This window comes from Calidris pugnax, unplaced genomic scaffold (genome assembly GCF_001431845.1).
Source record: "Calidris pugnax isolate Ruff unplaced genomic scaffold, ASM143184v1 scaffold102, whole genome shotgun sequence".
NCBI lineage: Eukaryota > Metazoa > Chordata > Aves > Charadriiformes > Scolopacidae > Calidris > Calidris pugnax.
In genome coordinates this window covers 2,117,784-2,134,384 of record NW_015090846.1, presented here as the reverse complement: position 1 = coordinate 2,134,384, position 16,601 = coordinate 2,117,784, and the positions used below count along the sequence as shown (strand labels likewise).

At 40.9% G+C, this 16,601-nt stretch overlaps 1 protein-coding gene across 9 annotated transcripts in view; it reads left to right on the top strand.

Annotated features, from left to right (window-relative positions):
- Positions 1 to 522: 522 nt before the first annotated feature.
- TSC1 (tuberous sclerosis 1) overlaps positions 523 to 16,601 on the top strand; it is a 29,558-nt gene continuing 13,479 nt past the window's right edge. For 5 of the 9 annotated variants that reach the window (XM_014942874.1, XM_014942870.1, XM_014942872.1 and 2 more), the window contains exons 1-9: positions 734 to 821; positions 8,199 to 8,261; positions 9,489 to 9,664; positions 10,530 to 10,633; positions 11,279 to 11,431; positions 13,156 to 13,300; positions 14,314 to 14,468; positions 14,781 to 14,854; positions 16,304 to 16,482. In XM_014942874.1, the coding sequence (XP_014798360.1) occupies positions 9,559 to 9,664; positions 10,530 to 10,633; positions 11,279 to 11,431; positions 13,156 to 13,300; positions 14,314 to 14,468; positions 14,781 to 14,854; positions 16,304 to 16,482 (916 nt within the window). In that variant the 5' untranslated portion in view covers positions 734 to 821; positions 8,199 to 8,261; positions 9,489 to 9,558. Of the gene's footprint in view, positions 609 to 733; positions 822 to 8,068; positions 8,091 to 8,198; positions 8,262 to 8,283; positions 8,310 to 9,488; positions 9,665 to 10,529; positions 10,634 to 11,278; positions 11,432 to 13,155; positions 13,301 to 14,313; positions 14,469 to 14,780; positions 14,855 to 16,303; positions 16,483 to 16,601 lie in introns of those variants that run through there. The other 4 variants (XM_014942868.1, XM_014942869.1, XM_014942871.1 and 1 more) reach the window with 4 other exon arrangements.

The window sequence follows — 16,601 nt, the reverse complement described above, 5'->3', positions numbered from 1 at the left end:
GCAGAGAGCAATTAAGCTCTGGGTGCCTGGAGCTTCCCCTCACGGCACACACGGCTGCCCCGTAACGCCACTCCACACGCACACCGCCACCCTCCGAGATGCTTTTTATTCCCTTTCACCACATTCACGCGCTTAAAAGAAAAAAACCACAAAAACCACTTTCAGGCTGGAGCCTGGAACCGTGTTGCCGGCGCGGCCCGCGGCTGCCTCAGCCGGCCTTATTCCGCGGGCGGCCCTGCTGAGGCACACGGTGTCCCGAGGCGCCACGGCCGAGCTCGGAGGGGCAGCAGGGAGCGCACAGGGCCGTTACCGGCCGGGTGGCGAGGACCCAGCCCGACCGCTCGCCATCCCCTGCGCCTCCCGCCGCCGCCATCCCCTCAGCCCGGGCCTTGTTTACCGGCCGCCGCCCGGCCCCGCCCCCCGTGACGTCCCCACCGCCCGGGGCTCCGCGCGGCACCGCCCCTCCCCGCCCCGCATCACGCGACCTCTTCGCGGCCGCATCGCTCCCGCTCCACAGATACCTCCGCCGCGGGGGATCAGGGTGGGCGCGGCGGCCTTTACCCCACCCCTGTTCCCCCACCCCCACGAGGGAGAAAGGCCCTTGAGGGGTAAGAGACGAGCGGGGCGGTGAGAGACCGGCGGGGCGTCGGGAGAAAGGGGAGTGAGGTGGCGGGGTGGGACTAGTTTGTTGCGGCGGAGGGATTCGAGGGGAGAAGCGGTCTCTGAATGGGAGGGGGAGGGGGAGGCAGGGCCAAGATGGCGGCGCCCTGTGGGCTAGAGGAGCCCTGAGTGGTAAACAGCTGAGGGGAGGAGAAGGAGAGGTGAGTGCGCTGGGCCTCCTCTTTCCTCCCCCAGCGGGGCGAGAGCGGAGGCAGACGGGGGGGACGGAGAGGAGGCAGAGAACGGAGAGGGGGGAGGCAGGGAGAGGGCTTGGGGGGAGGCGGCAGGAGAGAGGGAAGGGGCTGGGGGGATGGGGTAGGCGAGGGGAAAGCCTGGCGGGGGGTGGGGGCCTTGTTCCCCCCTCCGACCCCTTTCCTTTCCCCCTCGTCCCCTCTCCTCCTCTCAGCCAAACTTAGCCTTGGTCGCCACCGGGGCAGCCCGAAGGGGGAGTGGGGGGTGGAATTGGGGGCGCTGCCCCCCTTTCTTCCCCTCCTACCAGCCAACGTGCCTCTTTAATTTTGTGGGGTTTATCGAAAAAGGTTCAGCATCTCTGTTTCAGACGCTGAGTAGCGATTTCCAGGCTTCCCCTGCCTCGGTCGCTTGCTGAGGAGATTCCCTCGTCCGAGGTGAGGCATTAAAGCAGTTGTTAAAAGTCTGTCCCCTCGGTGAGGAAGGCTTTTCTTACTTCATTGCTCATGGGTAGGTAATGTGAAGTCAGGATGTTGTTTACTTCTATAAGAAAACAGTTTGCTTCCTGTTATCACAAAGAACTTGGAAGGCTGCGGCTCTGAAGTTTTCACCCTTTGTTTGCTATGGATGCAGCCTCTATCATTGTATCGTCGATTTAGTCAGTGCTTCTCTCCTTGGTTGGTTTTTGTTGTTGTTGTTTTGGGGTTGTTTTTTTTTTTAATGAGTCTTTTACAAGGCAATGAGTGAAAGAAAGAACATGCCTTAGAGGAGTATATGATTCAAAACCCATAGAAATAACACAGAAACCGGGGGCAGGTTTTGTGTGTGGAACTGTTTCCAGAACTGCTGTTTCTAGAGAACCTTCCAGTGGATGCTAATACAGAAGGTTTTCATTCTTTGGTCTCATCCTGTAGTTTCCTGACATTAACTTCTGTGGCAAGTTGTTGGAAGTCCATGGTAATCGAAGCACTACTGAAGTGATCCCATTAGCTGGAAAATTTTTTTTTCAGTTTACATGTGTGAACAGCTAGAAGCTGGATCTTTGGAAACTCAGGAAGTTTTAATAATTAGTGCAAGCATTTGCAATACGTACTTGTGTCTGCAGTTGACTTGACTTTGCTAAGCAGCAATCATGTACTCTGCTTATCAGAAACAGCTACGCCACAGTTAAGCTTAAAATAAAATCACGGCTTAAAATCCTTTACTCAGTAAGACACTTCTTCAGGGTTTTTTTGTTTGTTTGTTTGTTCATTTGTTGTTTTTTTCAGTTTTCTAACAGCCTAGTCAACCCAGTACTAAATTGCCTTTGTGATGAGTTGCACGGACTTACTGCAATAAAAATATAGTCAGAATATCTGATGTCTAATGAGATAAGCTTTAATTATAATGATTTTGTCTTTGGCTGTGTATAATCCTGGCTCCTTAGCTCTTAGTTACTTGACAATTTACTTTTATGGTAGCATTATTAAAGGGTTCCCATGTGAGATATACTGCCCAGTTGAGATGCTTTGGTGTTTGAATAAACATTTGACTTTAATAGCTATTTGTAGCTTAAAATGGATGCTGGCCCTGCTTAGAGCTGGATGGCTGGGATGTTGGCTTGTACTGATCCCTGGAATTCTTGCAACTGCCAAACACCTTACAGGAGCTGATGAAGTGATTATCGAAGTCAGTCTCTATAAGAACTGAATAGCCTATAACACATGTGCATGCACATGCAAATGTGCATATATATCTATCTTTGGAAGAGGTATTTTCTGTAATGAGCAAATCAAATAAAGCCTTTTATAATGGTGGAGGCAGGGGAGCAGGACCAGATTTTATGCCATGTTGCACCAAGTGTCTGTTTTTTGAAAGAATATTACAGCTTAGGATCTTGGTCTGGTGTGGAGCTGCTATATTTTAGTGTAGTTTAATAAACATTATAAGGAGAATTAATAACACTTTCTTTGTTTAGCATAAGCATTTCTTTGAGTAACAAGGAAAGATACAGAACAAACTTGTTGCAGTGGTGAGCTGCTGTCACTTTCCTGGGTATTTTAGTTCTTTATTTTTAATTGAAAAGTTACATGTCATTTGGTATTGTTCTGTGTAATGCCTACTTTAATTCTTGGGAGTAGTTAAAATGCTTTGACTGAGTACACCAGGTAGTTTGCAGTGGCTTCAAGATTTGCTAAATTGCAGGTCAACTCTGAATGCGTTTAAAGGTTTCTCTTGGTGGCAAAAGAAACTGCTGCAGAGATTTAGGAGGTCTCACTCCTTGTGTTACTGCAGAGTCTAGAGCTCTCTGTTTACCTGTTCATAGTTTTAAAAAGATTCCTGAGTTGAACTTAACAGTACACAAGGAGAGTAAATTGGCATAGAAAACCAGTGCTTGTTCGTATTTATTTATTTGCTATTAATATATGCAGTTGTGTGTAAGGAATTGAAGTAACTCCCTTGTTAGCAAGGCTTCTGTCAAAGGGTTAAGTTTCAGCCCTACCATGTTTGGGCTTTTTTTTGGAGTGCATTGCTTTTAAACAATTTTCCCTCTGACAGAAATTTGATGGGTAGCAATTAGCATAGTGTATTAGCACAGCATAGTTTCAAAAGAATTTTAAAAATTGCTGAATCTGATTCTCTCTCTTTGTTTGGGGTTATTGGGTTTTTGTGATCTTCCTGCATTAGTTAAGCACCTGCAACAAAGTACAGGGAAATGTGTGTAATATCGAGTTACAACTATATTGTGATCTTCCTGCATTAGTTAAGCACCTGTAACAAAGTACAGGAGAATGTGTGTGTAATATCGAGTTACAACTATCACTCCCTTGTTAGCAAGGCTTCTGTCAAAGGGTTAAGTTTCAGCCCTACCATGTTTGGGCTTTTTTTTGGAGTGCATTGCTTTTAAACAATTTTCCCTCTGACAGAAATTTGATGGGTAGCAATTAGCATAGTGTATTAGCACAGCATAGTTTCAAAAGAATTTTAAAAATTGCTGAATCTGATTCTCTCTCTTTGTTTGGGGTTATTGGGTTTTTGTGATCTTCCTGCATTAGTTAAGCACCTGCAACAAAGTACAGGGAAATGTGTGTAATATCGAGTTACAACTATATATAATTATTGAGTTTAGGAATCAAATCAGATCTTAAAATAACCATAAAAATATGGACCACTAGAAGAAGCCAGACACCTTCACTCTTTAAATATGAGTAAATGAATTAAATTAATTGTACTGCCAATTGTAATGATCAGTTTGAACTGAGATTTAAAGTGCTTAAGAGTTATTATTTCTGGATGGTGAAAAAGGAAATGATGAGCTGCTTACTTTCCTTTTGCCACCAGTAGTTTTTCTCTCTGCTGTCACTTTTCATTCATTGTTTATGTCACTTCTGTAATGGTAGTGTTTAGTTTACCTGTGAAGAAAATATAAAATTGAGTAGTCAGAAAACATAAAACAGGCTTGGATTTTTGTATATCAGATCGGGGCAGTGAGACTTACCCTTTCATGGCAGACATCTCAAAGCTGAGTGAGAAGGGCTGCTTTGTTGTCAATCTGAATTTTTCTTTGAAAACACTGATTGCTGTAAAATACTTCTGTCCTCATTCACAACCTCTGCCAAAGCAGTATCTGAGGCCTTTACTTTACCTGCATTAGAAATCAGATGGAAAAGTGTGAGTCTTGAGGTCTGCCTTCACTTCCTTGCTGTCAGCAGCAGTCTTGTGGTGTTGAGATCCCCCTTTTCTCTTGAGGTAGGAATAACCATTTACTGCCATGCCCCAAATTTAGCTTATAATTAATGAAGAGGGATGAAATGCTGATGTTGATTCCCCATGCACTGCCCCCAGAGAAAGTGCTTCTGGTGTTGAAATTTCTGTGTTGTTACAGCAAATGCTGAGGAGGTTCTGGGAGGAGTGTGCGTTTGTGTTGAGTGTGTCCCCCTCCTCCCCACCCCTCAGAGAAGCATAACTGGCACTACCAGCTGCTTTTTCATTTGGCTTGAGATAAAAATACACTGAAGAGAAGAACATCTCTTAACAGAAACACTTAACAGAAGTCATAATCTTTTGAAAAACTCTGCTATCTGTTTCTCTCTTTAGCCTTTTCCTATTAATATTTTTACGGTCTTTTTTTTTTTTGTCTTGAGTTTGTAGCTTAAGTGTGTTGTATCGTAGTTAAATTAGGTACTGAAAAAAATTTTCAAAACAAATTGATTCTTGGCTTGTTGGCTTCTCCTTTTGTCACCTGTAAGCTGGCTCCAAAGTTGATACTCTTGAATATAAGAATAAGAAGTTTGCTATTGGTGTTATATCTTCCAGTGGGATTAAAATGTTGCACTTCAAAAGGTATTTAACCAGGTTTTCTTCCACTCTTTACTATCTACTGCCTTGGATCTTTTATATAAAACTAATTTTAAAAGTTAGTGAAGAACTGGTGACTCAAACCATATGGAAAAGTTACTGGCTTTGTTTTAATCCAGTCAATTCTAAGTATGGCTGCTGGGATGTGGAATTCTTCTAATAGGGAAATGGTTGCAAAAGCTGGGGATGGAAGCATTAAGGAGAGCCACCTTTTATACTATGTATTTGGTAAGAAAAATATGGTCATGATATGCTACTGTAAAGATTTAAGGAAGATCCTGATTGCCATGAGTGTTGTATCAGTCCCAGATACAAAATCCTGTGGCGTTCAGTGGATGATCTTGCTGTTTTACAAGGTAATGGAAGCTCCTTAACCTGGACTGTCCTGAGTTCCTTATCTATAACATTTGAAAATAGCATGACAAGCTGCTGGTGGGATTGGTCGTAAATCACACTGACACCGTGGGCCCTGGGAACTGTACTTCACCTACAGAATGCAGTGTTTTCTGATTGAAGTTAAAACCCTGTTGCCTGTAAACTAGTTATTCAGCTGTCTTTGCTTAAAAGTGTGACATGATTTAAGACTTTTGCTGGCAAGTCCTGGTTTGTTCATTTGTGTTTGGCATCACGGATCCGGTATGATAAGAGAGTCTCAGTCTCAGGATTTCAAATCTGTTCCTCACAAATGACTTTACAAGAAATCCTGCTGTGAGAAAGCTGTGATTTGGTTTGTTTTGTGTTTTTTTTTTTTTTTAAATGTGACTATTTGTGTATATCAGGGTGACAACATTACACTGGTGTTTGTACCTTCAGCAGATGAACTTTCCACCCAGTGAAGTACTTATGTATAATATTGTCCCATTTTTAGATGTGGTTTGGAATACTTTTTTTAATATCTTGAACACTGCCTTTTGGAGTGGAGATGGCTCCACTTTTTATGTAAAGTACTTCAGTGCTTGATCGACTGATTGACAGGTTCATTTGAACTATGCTGGATTTGTTGCCACAAGGTCACTTGAGCCATCTGTTTTAATTAGTTTAGGGAGCTTGGGAAATTATTAGTTACCTATGTGTATAGTTATTGGCAACTAAGCTTGCCTTATCAGCTTTGCTTTTATCTGACGGTAGTGTTTGTGCCATCAGGCCAATAGCATAAAGTTTGAAATCCTCTTACCTTCTGAACACTTAAACCCTTGTTTTACCCATCTGGCTGCAAGTGTATTGTTGAACCTGACTTCCAGAAACACGCATGTTTCTTGATTTCACCACGCTATCGTTTTTCTCCTGGCAATATCAGAATGAGGGAAACCTGCTGTGGAGGTTTTTACTGGTGTGACGGAGATCTGGTCCAAGTATAATATTATTACTAGAGGAAAAGAAGAAATAAAAGCATTCTTTTCACTCTGGTGAGAGGCAGGGAATCAAAGAGACTTGACAAGGTCTTTATGGAGTAAAAAAAAAAGCAGAGACTAGCGTTTAGGCTGCTTTAATTCTCAAAACAGGTTTTGCTTGCAGCTGCTTTGGGGGTGTGGTCATGCATCTCTTTTGTTAACAAGACTTTAAACAACTAATTCATGTTGCTTAGGAAGTTGGTGAATCTATTGCTTAACCATAACTGAGCCTGTATCCTGATAGAAATTGAGGCACCTCTGTTAGCAAGCCCTTTACGGTCTCAAAGATAGTGTTCTCAGAAACAAAGGAATAGATTATTTGTAGTAAACTATTTCCCTTTATATATTTCTGCACGCATACTGGGTTTCTCAGTATAACTGTAATTTAGTAAATTAAATATTACAGCAGTTACCAGAAAATGAAAAAGCAGTTGACTCCTGAAAATGAGCAACAGTGGAAGGTTGACTCCTAGGTTGCATGGATGAGTGGCTTTAAATTTTTGAAAGGATGGTGTCACTTTTTCAATATTGTTTGCCTTCTAAACAGCAAGCTCTTTGAGGAAGAAGTTGAAGCCTCAAAGTGTGCACAATGTAGAGTTAAAATAAACAAACCCCCCAAAAACGGAACCCCAAAGCACAACAAATCCCAGCTGTAATCTTTTTGAGAGATCTGTTCTGTGTTTGAGTAAAAAGCAGCTTTTTTTCCCCACCCCAAGTTTCTATTTTATTATCTTTCGTTGAAAGTCTTGCTTACATACCAGCCAGTTTTAAATCTGCAGTTTTTAAGGCCTTGCCAGCGTGGACTGTGAAAAGAAATAGCATTTCAATTTGAAACACTTCAGTTAGCAGGCTCTGCTGGCTGCTTGTAGAGGAACTGAAGTTTTATTTGGACTGTTGAGCTATGCAGCTATGATCACTGAAAACTGAGGGGGGGGGGGTGGTTCTGGAGCTGTGATTACTGGAACACTTGAAGAAAGTTTGTTGCTAATGAACTGAGGGTTGTGAGTGTGGTGCTGTATTATCACCATTGAATTTGCAATCAGTGCCAGATTAAGTAAGCTGATGTCTTGTGGCTCTAATAAAAGTGACCTTGGGCAGTTCTGCAACTACAGAGCGATATGTTGCAAATGACAAAGTTTACTGGTAGGCAGATTAACTCCTGCTGTTCAGTAACATTGTTAAACATAAGTTTTCAAGAAAGCAATTACTAAATTATGATTTAAAATAGAGCACTGATACATGGTCCTTGGCTAATGTCTAGCAATGTTTTGACTAGGATCTAAAGACAATTACAGTAATTATTCTGTGGTAAGGATTTGGTAATATTTTACCTAGCATAAATAAAACTCTTTAGCAGCTTTTGAAGGTTCACAGTACAAAATGACAATCTTGTGAAAGCCGTCTGGTTGGAGGCAATTGCACGGCTTGACCTGTGGACAATTCTGGAAAGGGCAACTGTGCAACACCTTCTAGTGCTTTTCAAACTGAGGGCTGACTTTCCTCACGCAGGAGGTACATAACTCTGCTATTCTTAGTAAAGAAATTAATGCTGAATATACAAGGCTTGATAAGAAAGAAATAAGGCCTTTTGTTAACCTCTTTGTGCTTTTTCTTTCTTAGTGATCATGAAAGGTGTGTGGCTGACAGCATTGCAGACAGAAGCTCGACTCGTCCACAGAACAGGTGCTGTATCCACAATTGGGACAGAAGCTCGACTCGTCCACAGAACAGGTATCCACAATTGCAGTAAAAAAATCTTGTGTATAAACTTGGTACATGTCAGTTTTGCCTTACTTAGAGGAAGTGAAAAAGGTATGCTAGCTGGAAGTAGGAGGAAAGAAGAATCCCTTGTTAGTAAAATTAGGTGTGATGTGTAGCCAGATTCTTTCTGCTGCTGAGAAAGGTTCAGCATAGGATTCTTATGGATGAAGAAAAACTGATTAACTTTCTGATTGATAGCTAGGTAGGTAGATGGATGGATAGATGTGATACCTGAATCTCTGTGTTGCTGATACATGGGAGAAGCCATCTTCAAACCCTAAAACAGCTTAGATTTACTCCTGCTTAGTACTGTGAAGCTGACCAGTCATGTTATCTGTATGCTGTTGCATTTAATAATCCCTGCAGTTTTTGCACTGCAGAGTTTTTAACATATAATATTGCCCAAATTTCACATGTGAAAATATCTGTATGCTGTTGCATTTAATAATCCCTACAGTTTTTGCACTGCAGAGTTTTTAATATATAATGCCCAAATTTCAAGGTGTGTTGTGCTGCTGAGCTTGTGATTTAGTATGCATGGGGTGGCTGAGGAGCAGCAGCTGTAGTAACCCTGAGTTTTGTAACAGCTGCAGCTTGGCCACATTGCAAGTGTTAAAGCAGAAATCTATTAGTATGCAATAATGCAAAGCCAGGGGCAGTGAATTTCTAATGTAGCCACAGGAGTGGAGAAAGATCTTGAGATGCATATTTTCTCCAGAGTGTAGACCACTATGCAAAGAACTTGAAAGGTTGGTTGAGGAGGAATTGCTGTAGGAAAGTAAGAATGGAGTGATTCCAGGGAGCTATATGCATTTCATTCAAAACTTTAGTCTTAGTTGACTGACCTGGAGAGCAAATTAAAAAAATGCAGTAACAAAATGCTCTGACAGTCTACATGTGCTAGCTTGGGCTCCCGCGAAACAGATTAATGTCTTTCAAAAAAGATGAAGAAAATCCTGCTTGTGACTCGTTGGCTTCTTTATAAACTTTTCTGTTACAGCTTTTATTGCAGGTGTGTAAACTCTAGCAATCCTTTCAGTGTAAAATGTGAAAAGAAAATAGGAAGAAAAGAAATAGGGAAGTGATGAGAGATTTAAGATGGAAATGGAAAAAGGAAAGCTCATTTATCTGCTCTCTCCTCTCTCGTAGTCTGGTAGAGAGGCACCAATGAGGAACTTCCTGAAATTTTAACCTCCACATTCATGTCAGTACGTGCATCATGGCACAGCAGGGAAGTGTTGGTGAGCTCCTCTCAATGCTGGATTCTCCAGTTCTGGGTGTCCTGGAAGATATAACAGCTGCATTCAAAGATAATCTCATTTGTGGTATGTATCCTTTTATGTAATTTGAGGACGGGTTTTACTTTTACACCAATAAAGGTGGAATAATGTGGGTTTTTTTCTATCAAGCACAGTCTTTGCAAATGCAACTTGAAAGGAACTCTTGATATTTGGGTTTGAAATTGCTTTAAGGATTGAGGCTTCTCTTCAGTCCGTTTTGCTTAATGGCCTGTCTCTTGGAAGGTCTGTTATATAATTGTTAAAAGGCCATTATAAAATGAGTGGCTTTTCCTGGGGCATAACCTCAAGTTGTGAGTTGATGGAACTTTCTTTGTCGAGTGTATCTAGAAAGAATTCGGTGTCATCCACATTATGGGAACTATTGGGATTTTGTTCATTTAAATAACAAAAACCAATTCCAAACAGAAAAGTAGACCCAGACTTTCCTGACAAAGTGATTGCTGCTGTTAAGGCATTGCTTCTGTTGATAGAGCCTCTACAGAGAGTGGGAGCACTGTCAGTGTCCTTGTCCCTGAACTTATTCTCCTTTACCTGCTGAAGGGAGAGAATGTAAAATTATTCCTGAACTCTTCACCTATACTGGATAAAATACTGTTGCAGCTCAGCTACCTCTAGATTTTTAAGGTTAGACAATAATTGTTAGTTATTAAAAAAACTAGTTACTTTCCCTGAGCTAAATGCAATTGCTTGAATGGCTAGGAACTAGAAAATATAGTTGAGAGGTCTTAGTTCCCTAAAGATCTGGTAAACACTAAGTACTAGTGTATGTTATAAATTGTAATACTTGTTAAAAAGTTGTGCCAATGTCACTGTAACAAATGCCTGATTTTTAGTGTATTGAGAATGTATGGTTTTGTGTGTTTTTTTCTTGCTGTACACAAATGGACAGACCGTGGCCCTATGCTTGTGAACAACCTGGTGGACTATTACTTGGAAACCAATTCTCAGCAGGCACTGCATATACTGTCCACACTGCAAGAGCCTCATGACAAGGTAAAAACCATCTTAACTACAGCTGATTTTAGTCTGGAATTGAAGCAGTCTTAAAATAGCATCTGTTAGAACTCTGTTTTTTCCATTCTGCTGTAAATTTCTTGTTGTAGAGATGTAGTATCTTGGTGGTAAGAGTAGTTAAATTTAAAAAAAAACAAACTTCAAAGGTCTCTGTTTCTTGGGTTGCTTGAAGTGATTCAATTAAGCAAAGAACCTCTATAAATGAAAGTGTTCTGAGGACTAATGTTGTCTCTTTGCAATGATGCTGCTTGATCAATGCTGGATGTGTCAGCCTGAAACAAATAGAGTATTTTGAGAGCAAGTGAGGATTTTTAAATAGATTGAGAGAATGGCACTACAAATTGTTTTACAACTTCTGCTGACCAGAATTTTTTTATTATTTATTTGTGATGGACGTTTTGAAGTGCAGTGACTACTTCTGGATTGAATAGTTTGCATGTCTCTACTAGCAGACTTAAACTTATTGCTGAGTTTTATTTGCTCTTGGATCCTGTATGTTTGCGAAACGCCCGTAGTTTCCATAATTGACAATAACAAACTGCTGAATATAGATTGGTAAAAAGAGAATGTACCAGTTAAATATAAATACCTTTTTCTACCACTCTCTGCAAAATCCTCTGTCAGCATTTACTGGACAAAATTAATGAATATATGGGCAAAGCTGCTACCCGTTTACCCACTCTCTCTCTGCTGGGACACGTGATAAGACGACAACCATCTTGGAAACATAAGCTTTCTCAAGCACCTCTCCTGCTTTCATTACTTAAATGTCTCAAGGTAAGAACTGTCAGTGTTGTCCATGTAACACTTGTATACCTGATGTAGATGTACATACTTGCATTACGAGGCATTTATTTTCTGTTTTGATGTAATTTAGCTAACAAAAAGTTGATTAAAATACTGAGCCACAGTATTGCATCAACTGAATACTCTGTGCTGATCCTGTTGTTATTGCAGTCTTGTTTCTGAAAGCTGCTGTCACTGTATAACTTTGAGTTAGGAAAGTTTACTAAAACTTTTCTAAGAGTAAGTTAAAGACAGAGGGCCATCAGTTAAATTGATGGATCTCTTAAATATGAACTTAATGAGAAATACAGTAATTTCCCATTAGTGCATTCTGAAATTCGTGCATGGATGGTAGTATACTGTACTCGCAGTGTAGATGGGTCGTGCAATAGACTATTCCATGGTGAAATTACCTTGGAATTAGCAGTCTTCTTCTTAGCTACAGACATGCTGGATTATAAAGAGATGACTGTTTCCCCATGCTTCAGGTTTTTTTGTTTTTTTTTTCCTATCTGCAAATTTATCAGTTATAATACTGTAGAGTATTGTAACAGTGAATAAAGAATGGAAAGTGTTTGGAGTGTTAACTGACAAGAGTTCTGTTATCCTTTTCCAGTGTGAGTCTTCTCTGATTGTAAGAGGAGTGAAGTGTGTCAGAAAGCTGGTGGGAGCAGAACAGAGATGTGGAAGTGCTAGGGATGTGGACAGTGTGATAGGGATGGACGTGAGATGTGCTGTGGAAGGTTATTTCTGACGGAGAATAGAGGCTGCAGATTACACAGAGGAAATAAAATCCCTAACACTGAATATGACCAATCAGCCCAAGTGGCTTTTGGGCAATAGCAAGACCAGCTCAGTGGCACCTGGCCACAGGCTGTTTACACCTGTTTACACCCCTGTCCTGACGAGGCAGAGGAGTTAGCAAGGAAAAAGCTCATTAAGCTGGGGAAGCAAGCAGGGACCCCACTGGGAAAGAGTTTGAAAATTTTCTGTGTCCTGTCCTAAAATCTGATTCTTTATCACTGTTTCGTCTAGCTAAAGATTTTTACTGCCATGTCCCTTTCTTTCAGTGTGAACCATGGGATTCTAGTTATTGTTTGAATTACTGCTTTATGAAATACTTAGCAGTCGGAGTCATTGACTAGAAAAGCTTTTGACCCTCACGTTGGTAATTGCCCAACATGCTTGAATACCCCGATCAGATTTGCAGTTTCTTAGGCTCTGAATGGTGTGTGTTCTTAACCCTGGGACAGAAGGAAGGTGGTACATAAGATACTTCACATACCAGTAATTTTTTTTTCCACTCGGTTGTGGAACTGTGGTATGTTCCCTTTTTAACTAAGTCAAGTCTTTGTGCAGAAAAACAGCAGCAGCAGAATAGGAGCAAGAGCAAGAATCCCAAATCTTTTTTCTTAGAGTTGTTCTGGATGAAAGAGGGAGCAAGAGCAAGAATCCCAAATCTTTTTTTCTGGGCAAAAGACACAATAATCTTGGTTCATTAAGTTATGATAGGTTTCAAAGGGACTGTTTCCAACTTTTTCCATGATGATGATGATTCAATCTTGGTTCATTAAGTTATGATAGGTTTCAGAGGGACTGTTTCCAAGTAGAGAACTTTTTCCATGATGATGATGATTCGGTGTTCACTTCATCCTTGGAAAAATTAAAGTTCAGCACTTTTAACTGACTAATGCAGGTTTTTTCCCTTCTTGCAGACTGACACAGATGTAGTAGTACTCACCACAGGTGTCCTAGTGCTAATAACCATGTTGCCAATGATTCCTCAGTCTGGCAAACAGTACCTTCATGATTTCTTTGGTATCTTTGGGCGTCTCTCAGCCTGGTGCTTGCAGAATCCAGGTGAGATTTCAACTTTGTTGCATGCAGTTATGGTTTAGTAGTATCCTTGTGACTCTTACGCAGTTGGTGAGCACATTCTTTTGTGTGACTCTTAATAGTCTGAGATTATTTAAATGCAGAAAATTACGTGTTAAGCCCACAAGTGCTTCTGTTCTTTGATAGCATCAGGGAGTGCTTCTTTGCTTAAAATGTAGACGTTTATTTGATTCTTCCATGTGGTGCTGCTACTACATGAAGTTTCACTGGACCGAAATGCTGCCCTGATGTCAGCAAAAGCAGAGATTGATCTTAATGGATAGAGAAGGGAAAATGCTGACATTTGAGGGAGATATTTGTGATTCCCAGGTATGAATGGGAAGAGGGACCAAGCAACATGTAAGAGTTTATTGTAATGTGCAACTATCAGTAGTCATTAAAGTGTTGGTAAACTCATCTTCTCATTTGTAGCATTGGTTCTGATGAATTGTTTTTGCTGAATTTGTTGTAAGGTGTCTGATATCTAACACTAGCATTATCTATGTATGTGTCTTATGGCTGTATGAACAAATGCTGTGTTAAGCACCTAGAGATGCTGTTTAGAACCATTTAGCACTGGAAGTAGGGTTGGAACTTAGAAGATGGCCAGTAAGACTCAAGTCTGTTGTGATTGCTTATTGTGGATACCAGCTTTTAGTTTTTACCTTTGAAGCGAAGCAAACCTCAGTCAGTCTTGCAAACTCTGGCTCACTATCTAGATGAGTTTCAAGTTTTAATGTGAATAAAAAAAATGCTGTGCTTTGAGAATGACAGGATGCTGGTTGGAATTCATGGCCTGTATCATAATTTTTGGTTTTACTGTGAGCTGATGAGTAAGTGTTGCCTATGCTCTCAGAAGAGTTCACAGTTTGCTGGGGACTGTTTGTATCTTGGAAGACCTCTCCATTTAGCCTTTCAATTTGAAAAGTATTTTACTTGCGTTCTTAGAAGTTTTGTTCTTTTCTCCAATGTAATGAAAAAGATTCTACTTTTTTCAGGTCACGTGGCAGAGATTTATCTTGTCCATCTTCATGCCAGTGTTTATGCTCTCTTTCATCGTCTTTATGGAATGTATCCTTGCAATTTTGTCTCCTTTCTGCGTTCTCACTACAGTATGAAGGAAAACTTGGAGACCTTTGAAGAGGTAGTCAAGGTAAAATGCTGCTTATCTCTGTATTATCTGAGACAAGGAATTCATAGTTGTATAAAGGCAGGTAATTGCCAATTTAATACATGACATTGATTTAACTGAGGGCTGCTCAACAAAATGGAATAAAAACAGGCTATTGGAGGACTGAAATCTCACTTGGGACCAAGGTCGTCTCTTGAAGCTGTAATGATGTGTTAGCTTTATCCATTAAATGTAACATTGTGAACTATTGGAATCAGGAGGTTCAGCTTTGTGTAGTTTAATGCAATCAAAAGATGATATACTGATGACACATACTTCTTCTTGCTCATCCAGCCAATGATGGAACATGTGCGAATTCATCCAGAATTGGTGACTGGATCTAAGGACCATGAACTGGACCCACGAAGGTATATATGTTCACTCTGCTATTAGGAAAGGCTATACATGAGGAGCTTATAGCGGGGTTATTTCAGAAGGCTGTTGGTAATGCCTTTTCTGTCAGCAACAGTGTGTGCCAGTGGTGTCTTGCCACCCATATTCTTAGGTACACCAGGTAGACACCTAGTCTGTCTTCATCCAACCTTACAGCTGGATGAATAAGCAGAAACTATTGTAAAAGACCAATAACAACAATGTTGGGGTTCTAAATTTGTTTTGTGTCTGGGATAGAATCTGTCTTCTACTTAACAGTTGACTTTGAACATTAAATCAAAAAATTAAGACATCCTCATAAAGTTCTAAGAGAATTTGCTTATAATGAGTAAAGAGAAATTATCACTGAACTGCTTCATTGGCTTAAGGTTTGGGTCATTTTTTTTGTTTGTTTGTTTGAAGTACTTGGTGGGATTTAAGTGTTTAAAATGGCTTCAGTGTGTCTTGTTTTGGTACCTAGATATTGGTTCAGTTAACAGATCAATTCTTTTAACAGGTATGTCTTAACATTATCAGCTGTATTAGTTTTCTTTAGAAATAGGCTCATTTGCCTGCAGCAGCACCACTTGCTGCTTTTCTCTTGTCTCCACAGGCCCAGCCACTGAAGAGGAGAAATTGACTCTTGTTGCTGCACAGTAGTGCTCTTGCCCTGCTTTTCAGAGCCACTAGGAAAACACTACTAAATGGGAACCTATTGAATATCACAATGCTCAATTTTGCAGGCTTCTCCCAGGCAGGGGGGAGGGTGGCACCACTAAGGAGTACAATTGGCCCAAAACTACCAGTTGAAGCCTTCTGACTGGGTATATTGCACATAATATTTTACATTCAAAAGCAACTTGGCCTTTCATAGGCAGCCTTATGTGCTTTCTCTTCTTTCCAGTGAACTTCCATCCCCCGAAATACTGGGCAGACGTAATCTGGCTGCTTAATTTAGTGAGAAAAAGTTTTCAGAATGAAGGAGGTAGTAATAAGAAAAAACATTCCCAAAACTTGGGAGGAAAAACACAGACCTGAAACTGGCATTGCAGATGGCGTTTGCTTAAATAATATATGATTTCCTCGCTGCTGGCATGTCTAAATTTTGACTACCAACATCTGAGTCTAGTTGAGCTGATTTCTACAGCTGCTGAAGCTCAGGATCAACCAAGTCTTCGTATGCTGTTCCTCCTTTCCAGAGTGCTCCATGGCAGACCTTTATGGATCTCTGTGTCAAAGCTGTTTGTCTCCTCTTTGAGACCCCCTCTTACAAGTCATCTGGTTGCAATTTCTGTGTGGTGCCTTGTTCCAGCTTGGGCTGGAGCGTGCAAAGCTGTCTGGAACAAATGAGCCATCCTACAATCCAATTCCTCAAATCTCCAGGAACTCTTGTTTGTAACAATAATTGACTAACTTACTCTTTTGGATCCAAAAACTGTCTGCAGGTGGAAAAGACTAGAAACTCATGATGTTGTGATAGAATGTGCCAAAATCTCCCTGGACCCTGCAGAAGCCTCGTATGAAGATGGCTATTACTCTGTGTCTCGGAAACTCGGCACAAGCTTAAAACATCATCACACTGACCCCAGTGCCAGCTATTACATTGACACACAGAGCAGCTATGGTAAGACCTGCCTGATGGCTAACAAATACCCAATTCCTGGAGGAAAATTGGCCTTATAGCAAAAAGGCATCTTACTAATTTATCCCATTTAACATCCAATTCCGAGGCACCGGAAAATA